The sequence below is a fragment of the Coregonus clupeaformis genome, chromosome 18 (assembly GCF_020615455.1).
Source record: "Coregonus clupeaformis isolate EN_2021a chromosome 18, ASM2061545v1, whole genome shotgun sequence".
Lineage (NCBI taxonomy): Eukaryota > Metazoa > Chordata > Actinopteri > Salmoniformes > Salmonidae > Coregonus > Coregonus clupeaformis.
Window position 1 is genome coordinate 56,249,708 of NC_059209.1, and position 19,633 is coordinate 56,269,340.

At 44.9% G+C, this 19,633-nt stretch overlaps 1 protein-coding gene across 3 annotated transcripts in view; it reads right to left on the reverse strand.

Moving 5' to 3' along the window:
* The window catches only part of LOC121550450 (E3 ubiquitin-protein ligase DTX1), a 60,738-nt gene extending 41,318 nt beyond the window's left edge, over positions 1-19,420 (reverse strand). The window contains exons 1-3 of one of the 3 annotated variants that reach the window (XM_041862715.2): positions 19,265-19,420; positions 18,435-19,166; positions 16,996-17,690 (exon numbers count right to left, since the gene is read on the reverse strand). In XM_041862715.2, coding sequence (XP_041718649.1) covers positions 16,996-17,254 — 259 coding nt within the window. In that variant the 5' untranslated portion in view covers positions 17,255-17,690; positions 18,435-19,166; positions 19,265-19,420. Of the gene's footprint in view, positions 1-16,995; positions 17,691-18,434 lie in introns of all 3 variants that reach the window. The other 2 variants (XM_041862717.2, XM_041862716.2) reach the window with 2 other exon arrangements.
* Between the last annotated feature and the right edge of the window lie 213 nt (positions 19,421-19,633).

The following is a 19,633-nucleotide window of genomic DNA, read 5'->3' on the forward strand; positions in this document are numbered from 1 at the left end:
ATCTGGATGATATCTTGATTTTCTCAGAGTCCTCCCAGGAACATGAACTGCATGTGCGCCAGGTGTTGCAAAGGTTGTTGGAGAACAAACTGTTTGTGAAGATGGAGAAATGTGAATTTCATGTGTCTGAGACCTCTTTTTTGGGTTACATCATCGCTCAGGGGGAGTTGCGGATGGACCCAGCTAAGATCTCTGCTGTCACGGACTGGCCAGCCCCTCTACCCGCAAACAACTTCAACGATTTCTGGGGTTTGCGAACTTCTATAGGAGGTTCATCAAGGACTACAGCCGCATTGCGGCGCCACTCACCGCTCTCACCTCCATCTCACGACCGTTCGCTTGGAATGAAGGGGCCGAATCAGCGTTCGAAGAACTGAAACATCGCTTCGCCTCGGCTCCCATTCTGATGCAGCCGGACCCCGACCGCCAGTTTGTCGTGGAGGTGGATGCATCCGACACTGGGGTAGGTGCGGTGTTGTCACAGCGTTCTCCTGAAGATAACAAACTGCATCCCTGTGCTTTTCTCTCAAGGAAACTTTCTCAGGCAGAGAGGAATTATGATGTTGGCAATCGTGAACTGCTCGCCGTTAAGCTGGCTCTCGAGGAGTGGCGACATTGGTTGGAGGGGGCGGAACAACCCTTCATCGTTTGGACGGATCATAAGAATCTGGCTTACCTCCAGTCAGCGAAGCAGCTCAACCCCCGTCAAGCCAGGTGGGCACTATTTTTTGGGAGATTCAATTTTTCTCTGTCTTACCGTCCTGGGTCACGCAACGTCAAGCCTGACGCCCTGTCTCGTGTTCATTCGGCTGTTGATACTGGTAGTAACCCTGAACCCATTTTGCCTCCTACCTGCAGTATTGCGGTCGTCACATGTGACATCGAGGGGATTGTTAGACAGGCTCAACATCATCAAGCTGACCCTGGGAGGGGTCCTCCTAACCGGATGTTTGTCCCTGAGTCTGCTCGCTCCCAGGTACTTCAGTGGGCTCACTCGTCTCCCCTTACCTGTCACCCTGGAGTTTCGCGGACCCTTGACTTTGTGCGACGGAAGTTCTGGTGGGCCACGATGGAGGCGGACACTCGAGCCTTCATTGCTGCTTGTACGGTATGTGCACGAAGTAAGAACTCCACCCAGGCCAGCGCTGGTCATCTACGACCTCTACCTATACCCAGCCGGCCCTGGTCGCATATCGCTATGGATTTTGTCACTGGACTTCCCCCCTCGTCTGGAAAGACTGTAATTCTTACGGTGATTGATCGTTTTTCTAAGTTCGCTCATTTTTTGGCCCTACCTAAACTGCCCACTGCCAGAGAGACGGCTGATATTTTGGTTGAACATGTGTTCCGCTCTCATGGTCTACCCACGGATATTGTCTCTGACAGGGGTCCCCAGTTTGTCTCCCAGGTGTGGAAAGCTTTCTGTAAAGCTTTGGGCATTACATCCAGCCTGTCCTCTGGATATCACCCCCAGACCAACGGGCAAGCCGAGAGAGCGAACCAGGAGATGGAGACCGCTCTTCGCTGTGTCACAGGGTCTAACCCTGGGTCATGGAGCTCCATGCTCCCCTGGGTGGAATATGCTCATAACACCTTGACTAACGCTTCCTCTGGTTTGTCTCCTTTTCTGTGTGCTCTGGGTTATCAACCTCCCCTGTTCCCTTCTCAAGAGAGGGAACTGGCGGTACCCTCGGTGCAGTCCCACATGCGCCGCTGCTTCAAGGTCTGGAGGAAGGCCAGGGTAGCTCTGTCCCGAGCTTCGGCGTACATGCAGAGGCAAGCCAACCGTCACCGGTCCCAGGCTCCCGGTTACTCTCCTGGTCAAGAGGTATGGCTGAAGTCACGGGACCTTCCATTGAAGGTGGAGTCTAAGAAGATGGCGCCTCGTTTTATAGGACCGTTCAAGATACTGTCTATTGTTAACCCCTGCGCGGTTAAGCTACAGCTTCCTGCCTCCCTACGGGTTCATTCCACCTTTCATGTTTCCCAGATTAAGCCTGTGTCGGTTAGCCCTCTGTGCCCGCCCTCTCGTCCCCTCCTCCGCCCAGGATCGTGGGTGGGGTCCGGTCTACACTGTCCGGCGACTTCTGGATGTTCGCCGCCGGGGTCGTGGTTTCCAGTACCTGGTGGATTGGGAGGGTTATGGTCCTGAGGAACGTTCCTGGGTGCCCAGGAGCTTCATTGTGGATCCTGCTCTGGTCCGAGAGTTTCATAGGTTACATCCCGATCAGCCCGTCGGCCGCCAGGTGGCGTCCGTAGAGGGGGGTACTGTTAGGCCTACTGCTGCTAGGTAGCTCTCTCTCTGCTCTCTCCCTCCCCTCTGTCTGTCCTTGATTGCAGGAGTGAAGTCTGGTGTGCGGGAGTCAGGGTTCCAGCTGCAGCTCATTCACCATAATCACCTCAGCCTTTAAGACCCGGTCAAACTTACCACTCATCGTCAGATCATAGTCAAGATGACCATGTTAGTCTCGCTGCCGACTCAACCTGTTTATTTTTGCTCTTTGTGTTTTGGCCTGTTCTATTTACTTTTCTCCTGTGCCACAGATATTTGGAACCTGACTCCTGCCTCCGCTTCACTCCTGCCACCACCATCCTGCTCTCCACTACCGGACCTCTCTTTTGGACTCACCACGGACACTAGGACATTACGGTACCACACCTGCCCTGACCTGGATCTGTTACCCTCCCTGTAACCTGGACTTGCTCTTCCCCTATTATTGGAAACCTGGACTATTGAACATTTTAAATAAACCTGTTAAACCTTCTCTGGCTTGGTGTACTTGTCTGCATTTGGGTTCTAATACTGGTAAATCATAACAGGATTGGCTATTTCTTTGCCTGAAGACAATTCACCTTGAGACAGTAGTAACAAACCCCCTGAGAGTGTGTTAGCTGTCATTATTAATGAGACATCTGGAAAGTGAAGCCGCTCGATGCCCCATTCAGGATCGACAGCACAGTGCTCCATGTGCCAAGAACACCTGGCCAATATTACTCACCTCACAGGCTGCGGCAGGATGTTTCTCCTGCTGGCCAGTCATAGGACTTGGAGTGTGACCAAGAACAGCGATTTAGCAGCACTTACAGGTGAAAGAGAGAAAGACTGAGATGAAGGAGAGAAAGGAGAGAGGAGAGAGAGACTCACAATGATATTCTGCAGAGTGGCCATGATGCAAACACTCAAAATAAGTGATTGTAGTTCCATGGGTGGATGGGAGGGAGGGAGGAGTCAGTGTGTGTGTGGGAGTGTGAACCCCGGGTTGTCTGCCAGGTGTGTATCGTACCTCCCCTGGCTTGTCGCAGTCATCCCCACTCTCATTTTCATTAGTCCCTGGGACTGACAGCCTTTGAGGCTTTGAATAAATGATTCCCACACCAAAAACTTGGCAACAGACAGACTGCACAAGGCAGACCTTCAAGCCTCTGGGGCTTGGAAAGAAAGTATGCAGAAATAACACCAACAAACACTCCTACACCAATACTTAATTTCAAAGTGCCAAACAATTAATTATGTTTGTCTTTACCTGCATGAAAAAATACTACAGTTTACTGTAGAATACTACAGTACTTACTATAGAATTCTATAGTAAACTGTTATCACGACTTCCGCCAAAGCTGCCCCCCCCCCTCCTGGTTCGGGCAGGCTTCGGCATTCGTCGTCACCGGAGTACTAGCAACTGCCGATCCCATTCTCATCACTCCACTTGTCATGTCTTGTCAATCACACACACCTGGTGCTCATTCCCCTAATTAGTATGTGTATAAGTGTTCCCTCTGTTCCCCTTGTCTTTGTGAGTGATTGTTTGTTGTGAGAGCGTGTAGCTCGGTTGAGCTACATTTCACTGTGTTATTGCCAAGGTGGATGTTTTCCCTTGTATAGTTTTGTTTGACGCTTGGGGCGTTTGATTTATGCAAACGGATTAAACTCTGGACTTCGGTATTTTACCTCCTGCGCCTGACTCCTTCTTTCACACCTCGTCACAACTGTAGTATACTGTAGTACTACAGTAATGTTCGCAAAAACACTACAGTCCGCAAAAAACACTACCATTTTTTAACTATAGTAAATAAATACTACGGTATTACATTTTTATACAGTTGAAGTCGGAAGTTTACATACACTTAGGTTGGAGTCATTAAAACTCGTTTTTCAACCACTCCACAAATGTCTTATTAACAAACTATAGTTTTGGCAAGTCGGTTAGGACATCTACTTTGTGCATGACACAAGTCATTTTTCCAACAATTGTTTACAGACAGATTATTTCACTTATAATTCACTGTATCACAATTCCAGTGGGTCAGAAGTTTATATACACTAAGTTGACTGTGCCTTTAAACAGCTTGGAAAATTCCAGAAAATGATGTCATGGCTTTAGGTACCACGTTCATCTGTACAAACAATAGTACACAAGTATAAACACCATGGGACCACGCAGCCGTCATACCGCTCAGGAAGGAGATGTGTTCTGTCTCCTAGAGATTAACGTACTTTGGTGCGAAAAGTGCAAATCAATCCCAGAACAACAGTAAAGGACCTTCTGAAGATGCTGGAGGAAACAGGTACAAAAGTATCTATATCCACAGTAAAACGAGTCCTATATCGACATTACCTGAAAGGCTGCTCAGCAAGGAAGAAGCCACTGCTCCAAAACCACCATAAAAAAGCCAGACTACGGTTTGCAACTGCTCATGGGGACAAAGATCGTACTTTTTGGAGAAATGTCCTCTGGTCTGTTAAAACAAAAATAGAACTGTTTGGCCATAATGACCATCGTTATGTTTGGAGGAAAAAGCGGGAGCTTGCAAGCCGAAGAACACCATCCCAACAGTGAAGAACGGGGTTGGCAGCATCATGCTGTGGGGGTGCTTTGCTGCAGGAGGGACTGGTGCACTTCACAAAATAGATGGCATCATGAGGAAGAAAAATGTTGTGGATATATTGAACTAACATCTCAAGAAATCAGTCAGGAAGTTAATGCTTGGTCGCAAATGGGTCTTCCAAATGGACAATGACCCCAAGCATACTTCTAAAGTTGTGGGAAAATGGCTTAAGGACAACAAAGTCAAGGTATTGGAGTGGCCATCACAAAGCCCTGACCTCAATCCTATAGAAAATGTGTAGGCAGAACTGAAAAAGCGTGTGCGATTAAGGAGGCCTACAAACCTGACTCAGTTACACCAGCTCTGTCAGGAGGAATGGGCCAAAATTCACACAACTTATTGTGTGAAACTTGTGGAAGGCTACCCGAAACGTTTGACCCAAGTTAAACATTTTAAAGGCAATGCTACCAAATACTAATTGAGTGTATGTAAACTTCTGACCCACTGGGAATGTGATGAAATAAATAAAAGCTGAAATAAATCATTGTTTCTACTATTATTCTGACATTTCACATTCTTAAAATAAAGTGGTGATCCTAACTGACCTAAGACAGGGAATTTTTACTAGGATTAAATGTCAGGAATTGTGACAAAACTGAGTTTAAATGTATTTGGCTAAGGTGTATGTAAACTTCCGACTTCAACTGTATACCCTGCCCATTTCCCTCCCCCATGTTGCAATTTGTGCCACCCATAAGTGAGAAACCTACATGCCAAGTATAAACCATATTGTGTTCCCTACAGATTATAGAAAAGAGCAGAAGCGCTAAACCGTCTGTTCAGACCCCAGTCCTACCTACCTACAGGTTATAAAAAATGTGCTCTTTTAGTATCTCCAGTAGGTTTTCTGAAGGATAAAGCCTCCACTTATACGTCAAAGATAATAAAACAAAAACACTATAGTAAATACTACAGTAATGTCTGCAAAAACACTTTAGTAAATACTACAGTATACTACAATCTGCAAAAACACTACATTAATTACAATAGTATATACTAAAGTTTTATTTTACTACAGTATTTATATGATAGTTAACTGTAAATACTACAGTATACTACAGTAAATGCCACAGTATTCCCTGTAGTGTTTTTGCAGACAAACTTCTGCAAAAACACTACAGTAAAGTCCGCAAAAACACTACAGTGAATATTGTAGTATTTATCCGATAGTATACTATAGTATTTTTTTTCATGTGGGTAGGTGAGAGCTGATGTAAACTCTTGGCAGTATCATCCATTTATTTCCATAATGATTCAAAACATAAAACAGCACCAATATAAACTTGGTGTCAGTTTGTCATTACATCTATTCAATCATTAAAGCCTCAAACTAAGCTCTGCTTTCTCAGCTTTGCAGTGCAGAATGCACACAGTGTGGTGGCTGAATAGTGCGTTCTACAGAGAGGGAAGATTGGAACCAAAATAAAAGGCCCATGCTGAGATCTGTACTGTGAGTGATAAAGGGGAGCCATGTGCTCCAAGCTAGCTGTGCAAAGCTCCCTTAATACAGTCAAACAATGCTCTTTCTGCACTAAAGACCACATACCCTACTGATCAAAGACACCACTGCTGACTTAACATTCCTCTGCCACCTTTAACATAACAAGTGTCTAACTATCGTTTTGTGCTGCTAAGCATGAGTGTGCTGTATGGCTGAAATAGAGACCTGTGAGCAGTTTACTCTGCACAGTTGGATTCATTAGAGCATCTGTTACCATACTTAATTAATAGTTAACTTCATCAATCATGTTCTGTGACTGCACAGATCAAAGATATACCTGCTGCCTTTAATCTTAGTCCATGGTGGGTCATAGTCTCAAAGTACCTGAAACCATTTATCATGCAGGCTGTACATGGGCACATACAAACCTTACCATCAAACACCCACATCTACAGACCAGGTTTTGTATGGGCGCTCTGGAGTTGAACAAACCTGACTACCCCCATTAGCACATTGGTCCAGCTCAAACATAAAAACATTAGTCCAGCCCACTATTTTAGGGCACCCCAAGAGTCAACCCCGGTACTCACAGTTTAACCACCAGTGTCCCTCTGACACCCAGAAGATGGTGATAGATTAAACCAGGCAGCAGAGAGGGAGACCCTAATGGAGTTGTTTAGCGGGAGAGAGGTGGGTGGGCCTGGTTTAATCATAATCACAGCAGTGGTGAGTGAGTGAGAGTGAGCGTGAGAGCGAGAGAGAGAGAGAGAGAGAGGGGGGGCTCTGATCTGAGTGACCTCCTTGACTGGCCCTGATAAGGGAAGCACTGGCGGAGAGCAGCTTTAAAAGCTGTTGGCTCGATGAAAGAGAAAGATATCCACCTCAGAAGTTAAAAGTGGTGACTCATCGGATTAGAGGTTGAGAGGATGGAAAGATGCCCTGGGTGTCTAACTGTGCTTCTGTGTGTGCCAGGCTGCCAACCCAGAGCAGCTGCTACCATGCCCGGTGCCCAGCCCGCTCACCTTAATCACTTAGGGAGGACGTGGCCACATCTCAGACTGTCTCCTCCTCACAGGATCAATTCCAGAACTACAAACACTACAGCCCCAAGGTCCAGGAAATAAGAGCGCTACAGGGTCACTTTCACCAAGGAGCTGGCGGATGGCCTGGTCTGGACACTGAGCTACAAGTACAGTAGTAAGCTACTACCTCTCCAAGCTGCTAGAGAGTGTTACAGTACCACAGAGCTACATGTCCCCATTCCAGAAAAGGAACCATGACGTGGTGATGGAGATCAGGAGGCTAGGACAGTACTTGTTTGATTCTGAAATAATCAGCCTTCATAAACAGTCTTTCTGTTCCATATACAGAAATGCTGTATAGCCCCCTCAAGTTAGAATGTGATCCTGTAAATTGTATTAGAGCTTGCAGTACTTTTGCATTGATGTGACCTAGACAAAGACAATGGCAAAATAATAAACTAACGTTCTGAAGGACCAGATGAGGTGGAAAACTGACTTCTATCCAGAGTGAACAGGGGAGGGTGGAACTGGAAAAAAGAGAGGAGGGATAATGGATAAAGAGAGAAACAGAGAAAGAGAAACAAAGAGAAAGGAAAAGAGATGGCAGGTTTGGGAAATCACACCTGCCCTGTGCACAGCTCAATTTCTTCCCTGTGTTTCTGTCTGGTTTTTGTGTTTGTGCTCCCCTCTTTCATGACGGTCACTATACTATACACTGAGTGTACAAAACATTAGGAACATCTTCCTAATATTGAGTTGCACCCCCTTTTGCCTTCAGAACAGACTCTACAAGGTGTTGAAAGCGTTCAAACAGGGATGCTGGCCCATGTTGACTCCAATGCTTCCCACAGTTGTGTCAAGTTGGCTGGATGTGCTTTGGGTGGTGGATAATTCTTGATACACACGGGAAACAGTTGAGCGTGAAAAACCCAGCAGCATTGCAGTTCTTGACACCCTCAAACCGGTGCACCTGGCACCTACTACCATTACCCGTTCAAAGGGACTTAAATATTTTGTTTTGCCCATTCACACATACACAAGTCTCAATTGTCTCAAGGCTTAAAAATCCTAACCTGTCTCCTCCCCTTCATCTACACTGATTGAAGTGGATTTAACAAGTGACATCAATAAGGGATCATAGCTTACACCTGTGTTCACCTGGTCAGTCTGTCATGGAAAGAGCAGGTGTTCCTAATGTTTTGTACACTCGGGGAACACTCCACCTCTCTATGTCTGTCTCTTTTCTCTCAGGATCTCCCTATCAGTCCTCAGCTCCTCTCTGCACCCTTCTCATAGGCTTTTGCTTCGTATGCTTTGTAACTAAAACTTCTCTCAAATACGGGGGGTGCAAGAGCTTTTGTGAGTTCACTTGGGAGCATACCGTAGCTTTTGATGAATTTACTTAATCTCAGTTTTGGATGTAATGACTGTAAACCATGACACCAGTGTTCATTAGAAGATAGGAATATTATTTCTCTCTCTCTCACTCAACAATTGAAACACTGTTGTTGTTTTATCTAACAATGTGTAGAACATCAATATAACTCCATTGTGTCACTCAACAACATGCCTGCCTTGACAGGGAGGGCATCACACATTCAATCCGTATTGCTGACACACACACACACACACACACAAACACGCACCACCCCTCCCACCGCATCCACTTTTAATCGTTCAAGTACATAAACAAGCTCTCCCTCTCCTCCTTTCTTTCAGGTACACAATAAAACCGTACTGTATTATTGTGTACATGATTTACATTTATTGTGTGCAATTTCCAATAAAACAGAAATTCAGAGAGACAGAACAAGTAATAAGTATGAATGACAAGAATAGGTAGGCCTATACAGGAAATGACAAGAATAGGTAGGCCTATACAGGAAATGAGAAGAATAGGTAGGCCTATACAGGAAATGAGAAGAATAGGTAGGCCTATACAGGAAATGAGAATAATAGGTAGGCCTATACAGGAAATGACAAGAATAGGTAGGCCTATACAGGAAATGACAAGAATAGGTAGGCCTATACAGGAAATGAGAATAATAGGTAGGCCTATACAGGAAATGACAAGAATAGGTAGGCCTATACAGGAAATGACTAGAATAGGTAGGCCTATACAGGAAATGACAAGAATAGGTAGGCCTATACAGGAAATTAGAAGAATAGGTAGGCCTATACAGGAAATTAGAAGAATAGGTTGGCCTATACAGGAAATTATAAATATTAAATGGTCCTCCTAATTGAATGGTCCTGTATCTCTTAGATCCAGCCAGTTTTCCTTCAGTTCAGGACAGAATATTGATGGAGTTAGCCCTACAAAGGGCCCTCTGCAAAACATACACATAGCTTTCCTAATACACATGTACTCCTTTATCTTTACTCTGCTCTGCTCATCCTTCCTGTTCACATGTGGGTCAATAATGTTTTGATTTCAAATGGTGATGGCTGAGGGCCAAGTCATACCCAACCTGTAGCACGTAGCAGGAATCCTTCTCAGAACTCCAGCCCACACACCACTGAAACGACTCCCCCCACACACACCGCAGGCTAGTAAAGAAATCACACACCGCCCTCCTCCAACACACCTGCAGTACACACACTCAGCAAGATGCCGTCAACAGCAATAGAACCAAGACTGCAGCTACTGCCGGTTGTCATCTACACATGAAAATGGAAAGTGATAGCTTTATTTTTCTGCCAGTCTATCTTTTTCCACCACAGGCAGTGTGGTGGTCACCAACCTGTTTTGAATTACTCAGGAGGAGGATTGCAAGCACAGAGAAAACAGGTCAGAGGAGAACAGGTTCTCACGCATGCATTACCAAAACAAATAGGGGAGGAGAAACAATGCACGTCACTGGCCATAGCAACGGAACAGAGCCACTCTGATAGAGTTTATCTCTGTAGTCTGTCACACACACTAGAATGCCAGACCAGCAACCCACACTGTGGCCCTCTGTAAATCTCACTTAGTAGAAAATAATGTCATCACCTAAGAGTGTTTGTGAAGAACACTGAGTAAACAATTTATCTGAAGGGGGATATATATATATATATATATATACACTGCTCAAAAAAATAAAGGGAACACTAAAATAACACATTCTAGATCTGAATGAATGAAATAATCTTATTAAATACTTTTTTCTTTACATAGTTGAATGTGCTGACAACAAAATCACACAAAAATTATCAATGGAAATCAAATTTATCAACCCATGGAGGTCTGGATTTGGAGTCACCCTCAAAATTAAAGTGGAAAACCACACTACAGGCTGATCCAACTTTGATGTAATGTCCTTAAAACAAGTCAAAATGAGGCTCAGTAGTGTGTGTGGCCTCCACGTGCCTGTATGACCTCCCTACAACGCCTGGGCATGCTCCTGATGAGGTGGCGGATGGTCTCCTGAGGGATCTCCTCCCAGACCTGGACTAAAGCATCCGCCAACTCCTGGACAGTCTGTGGTGCAACGTGGAGTTGGTGGATGGAGCGAGACATGATGTCCCAGATGTGCTCAATTGGATTCAGGTCTGGGGAACGGGCGGGCCAGTCCATAGCATCAATGCCTTCCTCTTGCAGGAACTGACACACTCCAGCCACATGAGGTCTAGCATTGTCTTGCATTAGGAGGAACCCAGGGCCAACCGCACCAGCATATGGTCTCACAAGGGGTCTGAGGATCTCATCTCGGTACCTAATGGCAGTCAGGCTACCTCTGGCGAGCACATGGAGGGCTGTGCGGCCCCCCAAAGAAATACCACCCCACACCATGACTGACCCACCGCCAAACCGGTCATGCTGGAGGATGTTGCAGGCAGCAGAACGTTCTCCACCGCGTCTCCAGACTCTGTCACGTCTGTCACATGTGCTCAGTGTGAACCTGCTTTCATCTGTGAAGAGCACAGGGCGCCAGTGGCGAATTTGCCAATCTTGGTGTTCTCTGGCAAATGCCAAACGTCCTGCACGGTGTTGGGCTGTAAGCACAACCCCCACCTGTGGACGTCGGGCCCTCATACCACCCTCATGGAGTCTGTTTCTGACCGTTTGAGCAGACACATGCACATTTGTGGCCTGCTGGAGGTCATTTTGCAGGGCTCTGGCAGTGCTCCTCCTGCTCCTCCTTGCACAAAGGCGGAGGTAGCGGTCCTGCTGCTGGGTTGTTGCCCTCCTACGGCCTCCTCCACGTCTCCTGATGTACTGGCCTGTCTCCTGGTAGCGCCTCCATGCTCTGGACACTACGCTGACAGACACAGCAAACCTTCTTGCCACAGCTCACATTGATGTGCCATCCTGGATGAGCTGCACTACCTGAGCCACTTGTGTGGGTTGTAGACTCCGTCTCATGCTACCACTAGAGTGAAAGCACCGCCAGCATTCAAAAGTGACCAAAACATCAGCCAGGAAGCATAGGAACTGAGAAGTGGTCTGTGGTCACCACCTGCAAAACCAGTCCTTTATTGGGGGTGTCTTGCTAATTGCCTATAATTTCCACCTGTTGTCTATTCCATTTGCACAACAGCATGTGAAATGTATTGTCAATCAGTGTTGCTTCCTAAGTGGACAGTTTGATTTCACAGGAGTGTGATTGACTTGGAGTTACATTGTGTTGTTTAAGTGTTCCCTTTATTTTTTTGAGCAGTGTATATATATATATATAAGAATTATATAATGTCTTTATAGTCACAGCATAACATGAAGTAGTCACAGGTTCTACATTTTGATTTGTCATAAGCTGCTGTGGGTTTCAAGCGTGTTGATTTCCATGTAAAATTACATCTCATGGGATGAAATTACAAACAGTTTGTGTGTGTCTAATGTCATGTTCTGCATATGTAACAGTCATGTTACTGGCTTCTCTACATTGGCTTTCCATCATCAGGAGAATGAGAGGTAAACAGTGAAGAGGTAGCACTGAGGTTATGCATGGCAGTGTGAACCCTATCACTGGCCAGTGGCAGGGAGAGTGTTGGGGTACGATAGAGATGGCTGATAAGCCCCTGTGTTGCGCTATGGGAGTGGGTGGAGTGAAAGGGGATCAGTCCACAGCAGTGTTTAGAGGTTGAAACACCCCTCTGGGGAGGGGAATGGATCGATCCACTTTGGATATGAGCCAACCCATCCCCAGCCTCCAGCCAGAGATTCTTCCACAAACTAGGCAGCCCTGTAATCCTGTGCGCACGTACGCACTCCAATTTTTTACACTTCACCATAGACTGGTATCTTCTCTTTCCAAGCCCGTGCTGAGCTGAGCGTTGTGTATCCCGTGTTTAGAATGGCGGTAGCATGCAGATGTGCCGGGCAGGCTCATAGAGAGAAGGGCCCTGCTTCACAGGTTGTGGTGTGTGCTGCTGCCGTCATGCTCCACTGATTACAGGGAGAAGAAGAGTTCAAATAGAGCTGCTGCTGTCTCATTCGGGTTGTATGGGCTTGGTGTGTGTGTAGGTCTACGGTCTGGATCCCACCATAGGCGGTCCGGGTTCGCCCAAAGCCACAGGAGACTGTCCAGATCCCTGAGAGTGTGCAGAGAGGACACACACCACCCAACTGACAGAGCACTCCATCACTCACACTCCTCCTAGGACACCATGGACACACAAGCGTAACACAACCCTGCTCAGGGCCAGATTACCAAACGGGCACGCAGAGCACATGCCCCGTGGCCCCCGACCTCCAGGGGGCCCCAACCCCCTCCTACAGAAAGAAGATGATGAGCACCCTGAGGGGTACTTTAAAAAAAGAAATTGGCCTCATATCAAAAACAGTACTCAACTATCAAGAAGGACACGCTAGCTTTGGTACTGGCTCTTCAGCACTTGGAGGTTTATGTATCGGTCTCTACCCCTATGGTGGTCTATACCGATCACAACCTTCTCCTTTTAATGCAAAAGACAAGCTCCATGAACCGCCGACTCCTTCATTGGAGTCTCATATTGCAGGATTTTCCCCTTGAAATCAGACATGTCCGTGGTAAGGACAACTTGGTTGCTGATTGTCTTTAACGGTGGGAAGTCAATACGTTTTGTGTTTAGCCAGTGTGTATCCTGGCACACATTTTGTTTTGACTGCAAGTTTTTCTGTATTGGAGTTAAGTGTTGTTTTGGTTGAGCTCGTTCCAAGCGGATGAGAGTTATAGAGACGTACAACATTTGTATTTTCAAAACGTCTGAGTTTAGGCTACTATAAATAAATAAAAAGGAAAGAAAAATAAGGAAATTAGTATAAAAAATAGAATATTAACACAAAGAAAAGTGGTTGTTTTGTCTTGTATGAAAGACCGCCAGTGTTTATTGGTTTATTTTGGAGATAAAAAAATAAAAAATACATCCTTTATCTGCTCTTCCCTGATTTCATTTTGCTCCACTTTTTGGTTTGCTTCCTGTCTTTAAGTTTGGTGTGGATTTTATTTTGTTTTCCTCTTCTTGGGCAAATTTAGTGGGTGCTCATGGTGGGTGTCTTTTAGGTCCCAGTAGTTGTTGCTAGTCAACTTTCTCTCAGCCTCATGACAAAATGTGTAGAATAGCAGGAAATTTGCTTTAAAACTGCAACATTTTAAGTCGGTGCCCCAGGGCCCCAAATGCGGTAGTCCAACCATGACCCTGCTGTTTCCAGCTTCTAGCTCCATCCACAGCTGCAGTAGACAGCAGCACCACTGGCATATTAACCATGGTCTTCCACCAGAGGTACAATCTGAGGCCCTGCAGCAGGCTGGTTGATTGTGGTTTTGCACCTGTCCTTCACACAGCAAACATCCACTGTAAACAAATGTATTGAAAGCCATAAAAAACAGATCCGAGGCCACGGTTTCCCATTCCACCGTTCATGTAAATGGTGGTCGTGCATCAATATCACATTGCCTCTCACCAGGGCCCTATATGAAGACAGATCAATAGGACAGCCATAGCTGCAGGAGCCTATCCCAGTTTTTAGAAGGTGGAGGAGGGGGGTCAGGGATGGGTGTCCAGGATGCTGTCCGTCAGCACCTGTTGTGACAGTTTTATCCCAGCTGAGGGGGAGGGTAACACGGAGAACAGCAAAATGAGGAGCGATAAACGTCAGGCCCAGGCCCAGCGCCATGGTAATGGCTGACAAACGGTTGGCTGGCTCCTCTCTCTCGCTCTCTCAGCAAACCAGTCTCAGACACATGTGCAGCTCTCTATTCTATCAAAGGACACGACGACAAGGACAGCAGAAATCACCCACAGCACTTCCTTAGGCTTTAGGCAAGTGTGACAGGGAGCCATGCTAAGATACTGCCTCGTCACATTCACACCAGCTAACATGATTTCACCCTGGCTATCAATAGAAGACCAATGACTATGAATCCAACTGAACAATTCATTTCACCTCAAAGTAACATTTGTTTTGTTTTGCCAATCCTCATAAGCTACACAGCATATAGGATAATAATAATGTTTTGCTTATACTGAGTGACAAATGCACCAGCTAGTAAAACTCAATGAGATATCCTTCCCTTTCTCTCCTGCACTCTCTCTGACACGGTGTCATGTTCTATGCCCTTAATATAGAAGTCTGGCCATTGGGACATAGAAGGTTCATCAATTAATTAATCACTATGAGACATTCATTGTTCAGGTGAATGAGCCTGCGAGGCTAATTCAGGTGTCAAAGGATTCTCTATAGCTGACACTGAACAGCTTTCTGAGACCTCCCCCGCACGCATGCATCCTCAACACACTGTGGCAGCAGGTACATCTAAAACTCCGAAAAAACTCAGACAGGAACGCTTTGATAATCTTAGGCAAAAACACCCTCATATCTGAGAAGTAAATGTGTCCAAGAAACAGAAGCAACACAGGCAGGCAAATGAACACCTTAGTGGAATACATTTGTAAGCTCAATGACCAAACAACTTATAGGGGGATCAGAAGCCTAGTATGTTTCTGTTGATTCTTGCTGGGATTGTGTCCTTTGGCACCAAGTTTTCTTAGACAAATAATAATAATAAATATATATATATTATGTTTTTAAATTGTTGGACATAAAAGACTGTAAAAACACCAGGAAATCAGCTCCAATTGATTGTAATTTTGGAAATCTGTTCCAAACTATTCCACACATAACAGAGATACACACTGAGTGTACAAAACATTAAGAACACCTTCCTAATATTGAGTTGCGCCCCCCCACTTTTGCCCTCAGAACAGCCTCAATTCGTCGAGGCATTGACTCTACAAGGTGTCGAAAGCGTTCCACAGGGATACTGGCCCATGTTGACTCCAATGCTTCCCACAGTTGTGTCATGTTGGCTGGATGTCTTTTGGGTGGTGGACCATTCTTGATACACATGGGAAACTGTTGAGCGTGAAAAACCCAGCAGCGTTGCAGTTCTTGACACAAACCGGTGCGCCTGGCAGCTACTACCACACCCCATTCAAAGGCACTTAAATATTTTCTTGCCCATTCACCATCTGAACGGCACACATACACAATCCATGTCTCAATTGTCTCAAGGCTTAAAAATCCTTCTTTAACCTGTCTCCTCCCCTTCATATACACTGATTGAAGTGGATTTAACAACTGACATCAATAAGGGATCATAGCTTTCACCTGGATTCACCTGGTCAGTCTATGTCATGGAAAGTGCAGGTGTTCATAATGTTTTGTACACTCAGTGTATGTGAATGTATACAAATGAAAGCAAGGTTTAAATGATTATGTTTTAGTCAAGTATTATATCTGTTTGGGCTTCTTGTGGTCAATTTGCCGTCTACAAATTATTTGTAATTATGTTCCGGCCCCCTGACCATCTGCTCAAGAAAACAATCAGCCCGCGGCTGAATCTAGTTGATGATCACTGATCTATAGGATATCTCTATGCTGTATTTCTAAGGGTATCTCTATTTACTAGATGGAGTCAATGTCGCTTTGCTCATCATAAATGATCATAAATGTTTGATAGGTTTGTACCAGAGAGTGGCAGCACTGTGAGTACTGGTAAGAGGCAAGAAGATGAAGCATGAAAATACAACATCAAAACCAAACATGAAAAATAATTATCTTTCACATTGTTATTTTCTGACAGAAAATATAATTTTTCTGTTTTATGGCGCTGGAGAGAGTGAGGATTACAGCAGTCGCTCACTTGAAATGCTTGGCTGCCTCATTCACAATGACCTTTGGCAAGGTCATGACATTAAAGCTGTAGCGTAGAAGATGAGGTAATGATTAAGGTGGTTACTAAACTTGTTTTTAATCTGATGAGCATTAATGGTCATCTGAGTGCTTCATCTTCTGTTGTAGCAAAGATACCCACCTCAACCTGTGGTTCAGATAGGTCCCAGTACATTTGGATCTCTCGCTCGACTTCCCCAAGGAGTTAAATTAGATTTGTTGAAGGCAAATACAGAAAAAGATGCACATTCTTCAAGGGTGGTTTCCATATTAAGTTGTTGAGCTAGGTTGCAAAGAAAATGAACACCATAATGGAAGGGTCTATTGGCTAAGAATGAACATTTGAATAATATGTACAGCATGCTGTGGCATGAACTGCACCTTTTACATTGTTAATCTATTCTACCATTGAAATTCATAATGGGGAAATACAGTTATATAAATGTCTGTGACCCCACATGCATCACATGATGATGATGATGAACGACACAGGTGTTTTGACTGGTTCTTACCTGTGTCCTGTCTAAACTGGTGCATGGACTGCAGGTCGATGATGTAAGGGGCCAGCTGGGCATCCACCTGTCCAAGGACCACAGTCCCCCGTGCGTCACCCTTCAGTACGTTCTCTATGTGGTGGCACGTTGCCGCGCTGTAGGGCCGCCAGCGCCCATGTTCGTTCAGCCACTCCCACACCACCACCCGGGCCAGGTTCTGAGGAGGGTACCCCAGCCCGTTGACCGACACCAGCACCCCAGAGCCTGGGCGTGCCATTGTCCCACTATGGTAACCGTGGTTCAGCTCCTGCTACTACGGTACAAGAAGACCACTGCTACCCAGCAGGCCACCAGAGATGCCCAAGCATTTGTTCTTCTTTTTTAAAACAACAATTAAAACTTTGATGTCAGCAGTCACTCTGATAGTCCTCAGTCAAATGGTGGTGTTTCCAGGGCACGGGTCCGGTGGAGTCATCTGGTTCACTTTGAAGAAACTCACTGTCATCCTGAAGGTGTTTTTTTTCACTGCAGTTTTGACTTGTTCTTTGATCAGCCTAATTTTGAAATGCCAAAAGCAGCTAAGCTCCCTCCTCTTGTGGCTTGATGTGTTTGAAGTGGCAGATGATGTAGATGCTGATGCTGATGAGCCTTGCAGAAGCATACAGCCGGAGAAGTCTCAGAAAACCCAAGCAGATTAACATGGGATATACACTCTAAATCAGACAGGAGACAGGAAAGAATGACAGAAAAAACGGACAGAAAATGCACATTGGTAGGATTTGTCCTGAGCTGACTTTGAAACGAAATCTTACCATGTCTTAACTAAAAGGAAAAATGGCAACAAAAACATTATGATTTAAATACATTCATAGGATACCATCAATATTTGCACCACAGTGTTATTAGCCCATAATAAGCATACTGTTCCAGGAGCCTATACGTTGCATAGCTATTTGTAGGTAGTATGGTGACACAATGCATCTGCTAGCATATCAACAGCAATGTAAGGATAATGGGGGGGTTCGTTTGAGATTTATTTACTAGATCATATTTCTTCATTCTTCATGTGAACGATATTCCTCAACGGTATTCTACAATATTATCGAGGTCTCTTTTTTCGATACAGGTTTTGCATCCTATTCAGCTCTCAAGTGTTTATGTGCTGAATATAATTATATCTTAATCCAACACATACTAGGCTACCGAGATCTTTTTTTAAAAACATATATAAACTATAGCTACGTCCAAGCACAATTCTGGCTGGACTCGATAAACCATTGTAATAATAATCGAGGTTTTGTTCTAATCCCGTCGAGTTTGCATTTATTACCTATCTTGGTCGGCAGACAGACCTGTAGGTTGTGATCGAGGCGAATGTAGCCTATTGCAGATTCATGCAAAACACAGGCGCAAATCAAATCATAGGTTGTGATCTAGTATAATGCAGGACTACTTACAAAAATGTGTCTTCGATTCTTCAGGACAGTAGAGTTATTCAAACCTGTGATATTTCCTCCCTTAAAATTACAAATAAAAATACATTTCAGATGATGAATTGCCTCACAATCAAGCACTGCCGGGTGTTATTTCCAATTATTTGCATATTTTCCGTTCTATGCATCTCAGTTTATCTGAACTCCGACAGCCTGCTATGGATAAACAATAAAACGCATGCCCCAATTACAATCACCCGAACGTTTGAGGTGCGGAGCCATTCTTGCTATAGGACTGGTCTGGTGGTTTCCCCCTTTGATGTATTAAATGAATTCGCTCATAAACTGAACATGCAAAAATGGTCCAAAATTACGCACAAAGGTCCACGAGCACCTGTGATGCTGACCAAGAAAATATCTATTACCTTGGCTACGCGCGTAATCGCGATGCGTTGTGGAAAAATTACAGGAAGATGTTGCATCGCTGAAGTGAAAATGAGACGACGTTGAACAGTCTATTCTAAAAACAGCAATAGATTGGTAATGTAAATGAACGAAATTAAGTATATTATTTATTCATAAAATAAATAAAAAATGCTTGCATGAAATAGGTCATCTTCAACGCTTTGATTTGAGCGCTTCCTTTGAATTTCCTTAGCCTACATTCGGTAGACCCAAGCAGAGACTGGGAGAAAAGCCTGCGGTGTGTGCATCACAGCACTGGACTGTTGCTCCACAACTCTCAGTAGCATCGGCCTGGAAGAGACAAAATATATGAGATAAAATAGTAAGCTATAGAGATAAACCTAAAAGAAAGCACCAGTTTCGCGGCAGAGGATACTTCTACACATTACTTTTGTTAAGAACTTCACTTTATCATAGCGAACTTGACTTTATTATATGCTCGCCACTTTGATGGCAGCGGTGGGATTATCTCTGGTCTCCGTTAGCTCCTCTTAACTGCGTGCGCTCTCTCTCTCGCTCTCTATCGTGTAACCTACTAACGTCTCTGCCAAGAGGTCTGGATCTGTAGGCCTATGTCAGGAGGTTGTGTACTTGCTTTGTAACCCTATGGTTACATGGTTCAAGCTCTTACCTGGCTGTGTCTCCTCAATCACTAGGCATTTGTTCTATCCCTAAATGCCTCATTTGGTCTTTTAAAATAAATGTTTGGTGTTGCCAGTCTGTACTGATTGTATAGTGACATCTTGTGTCTAGATATG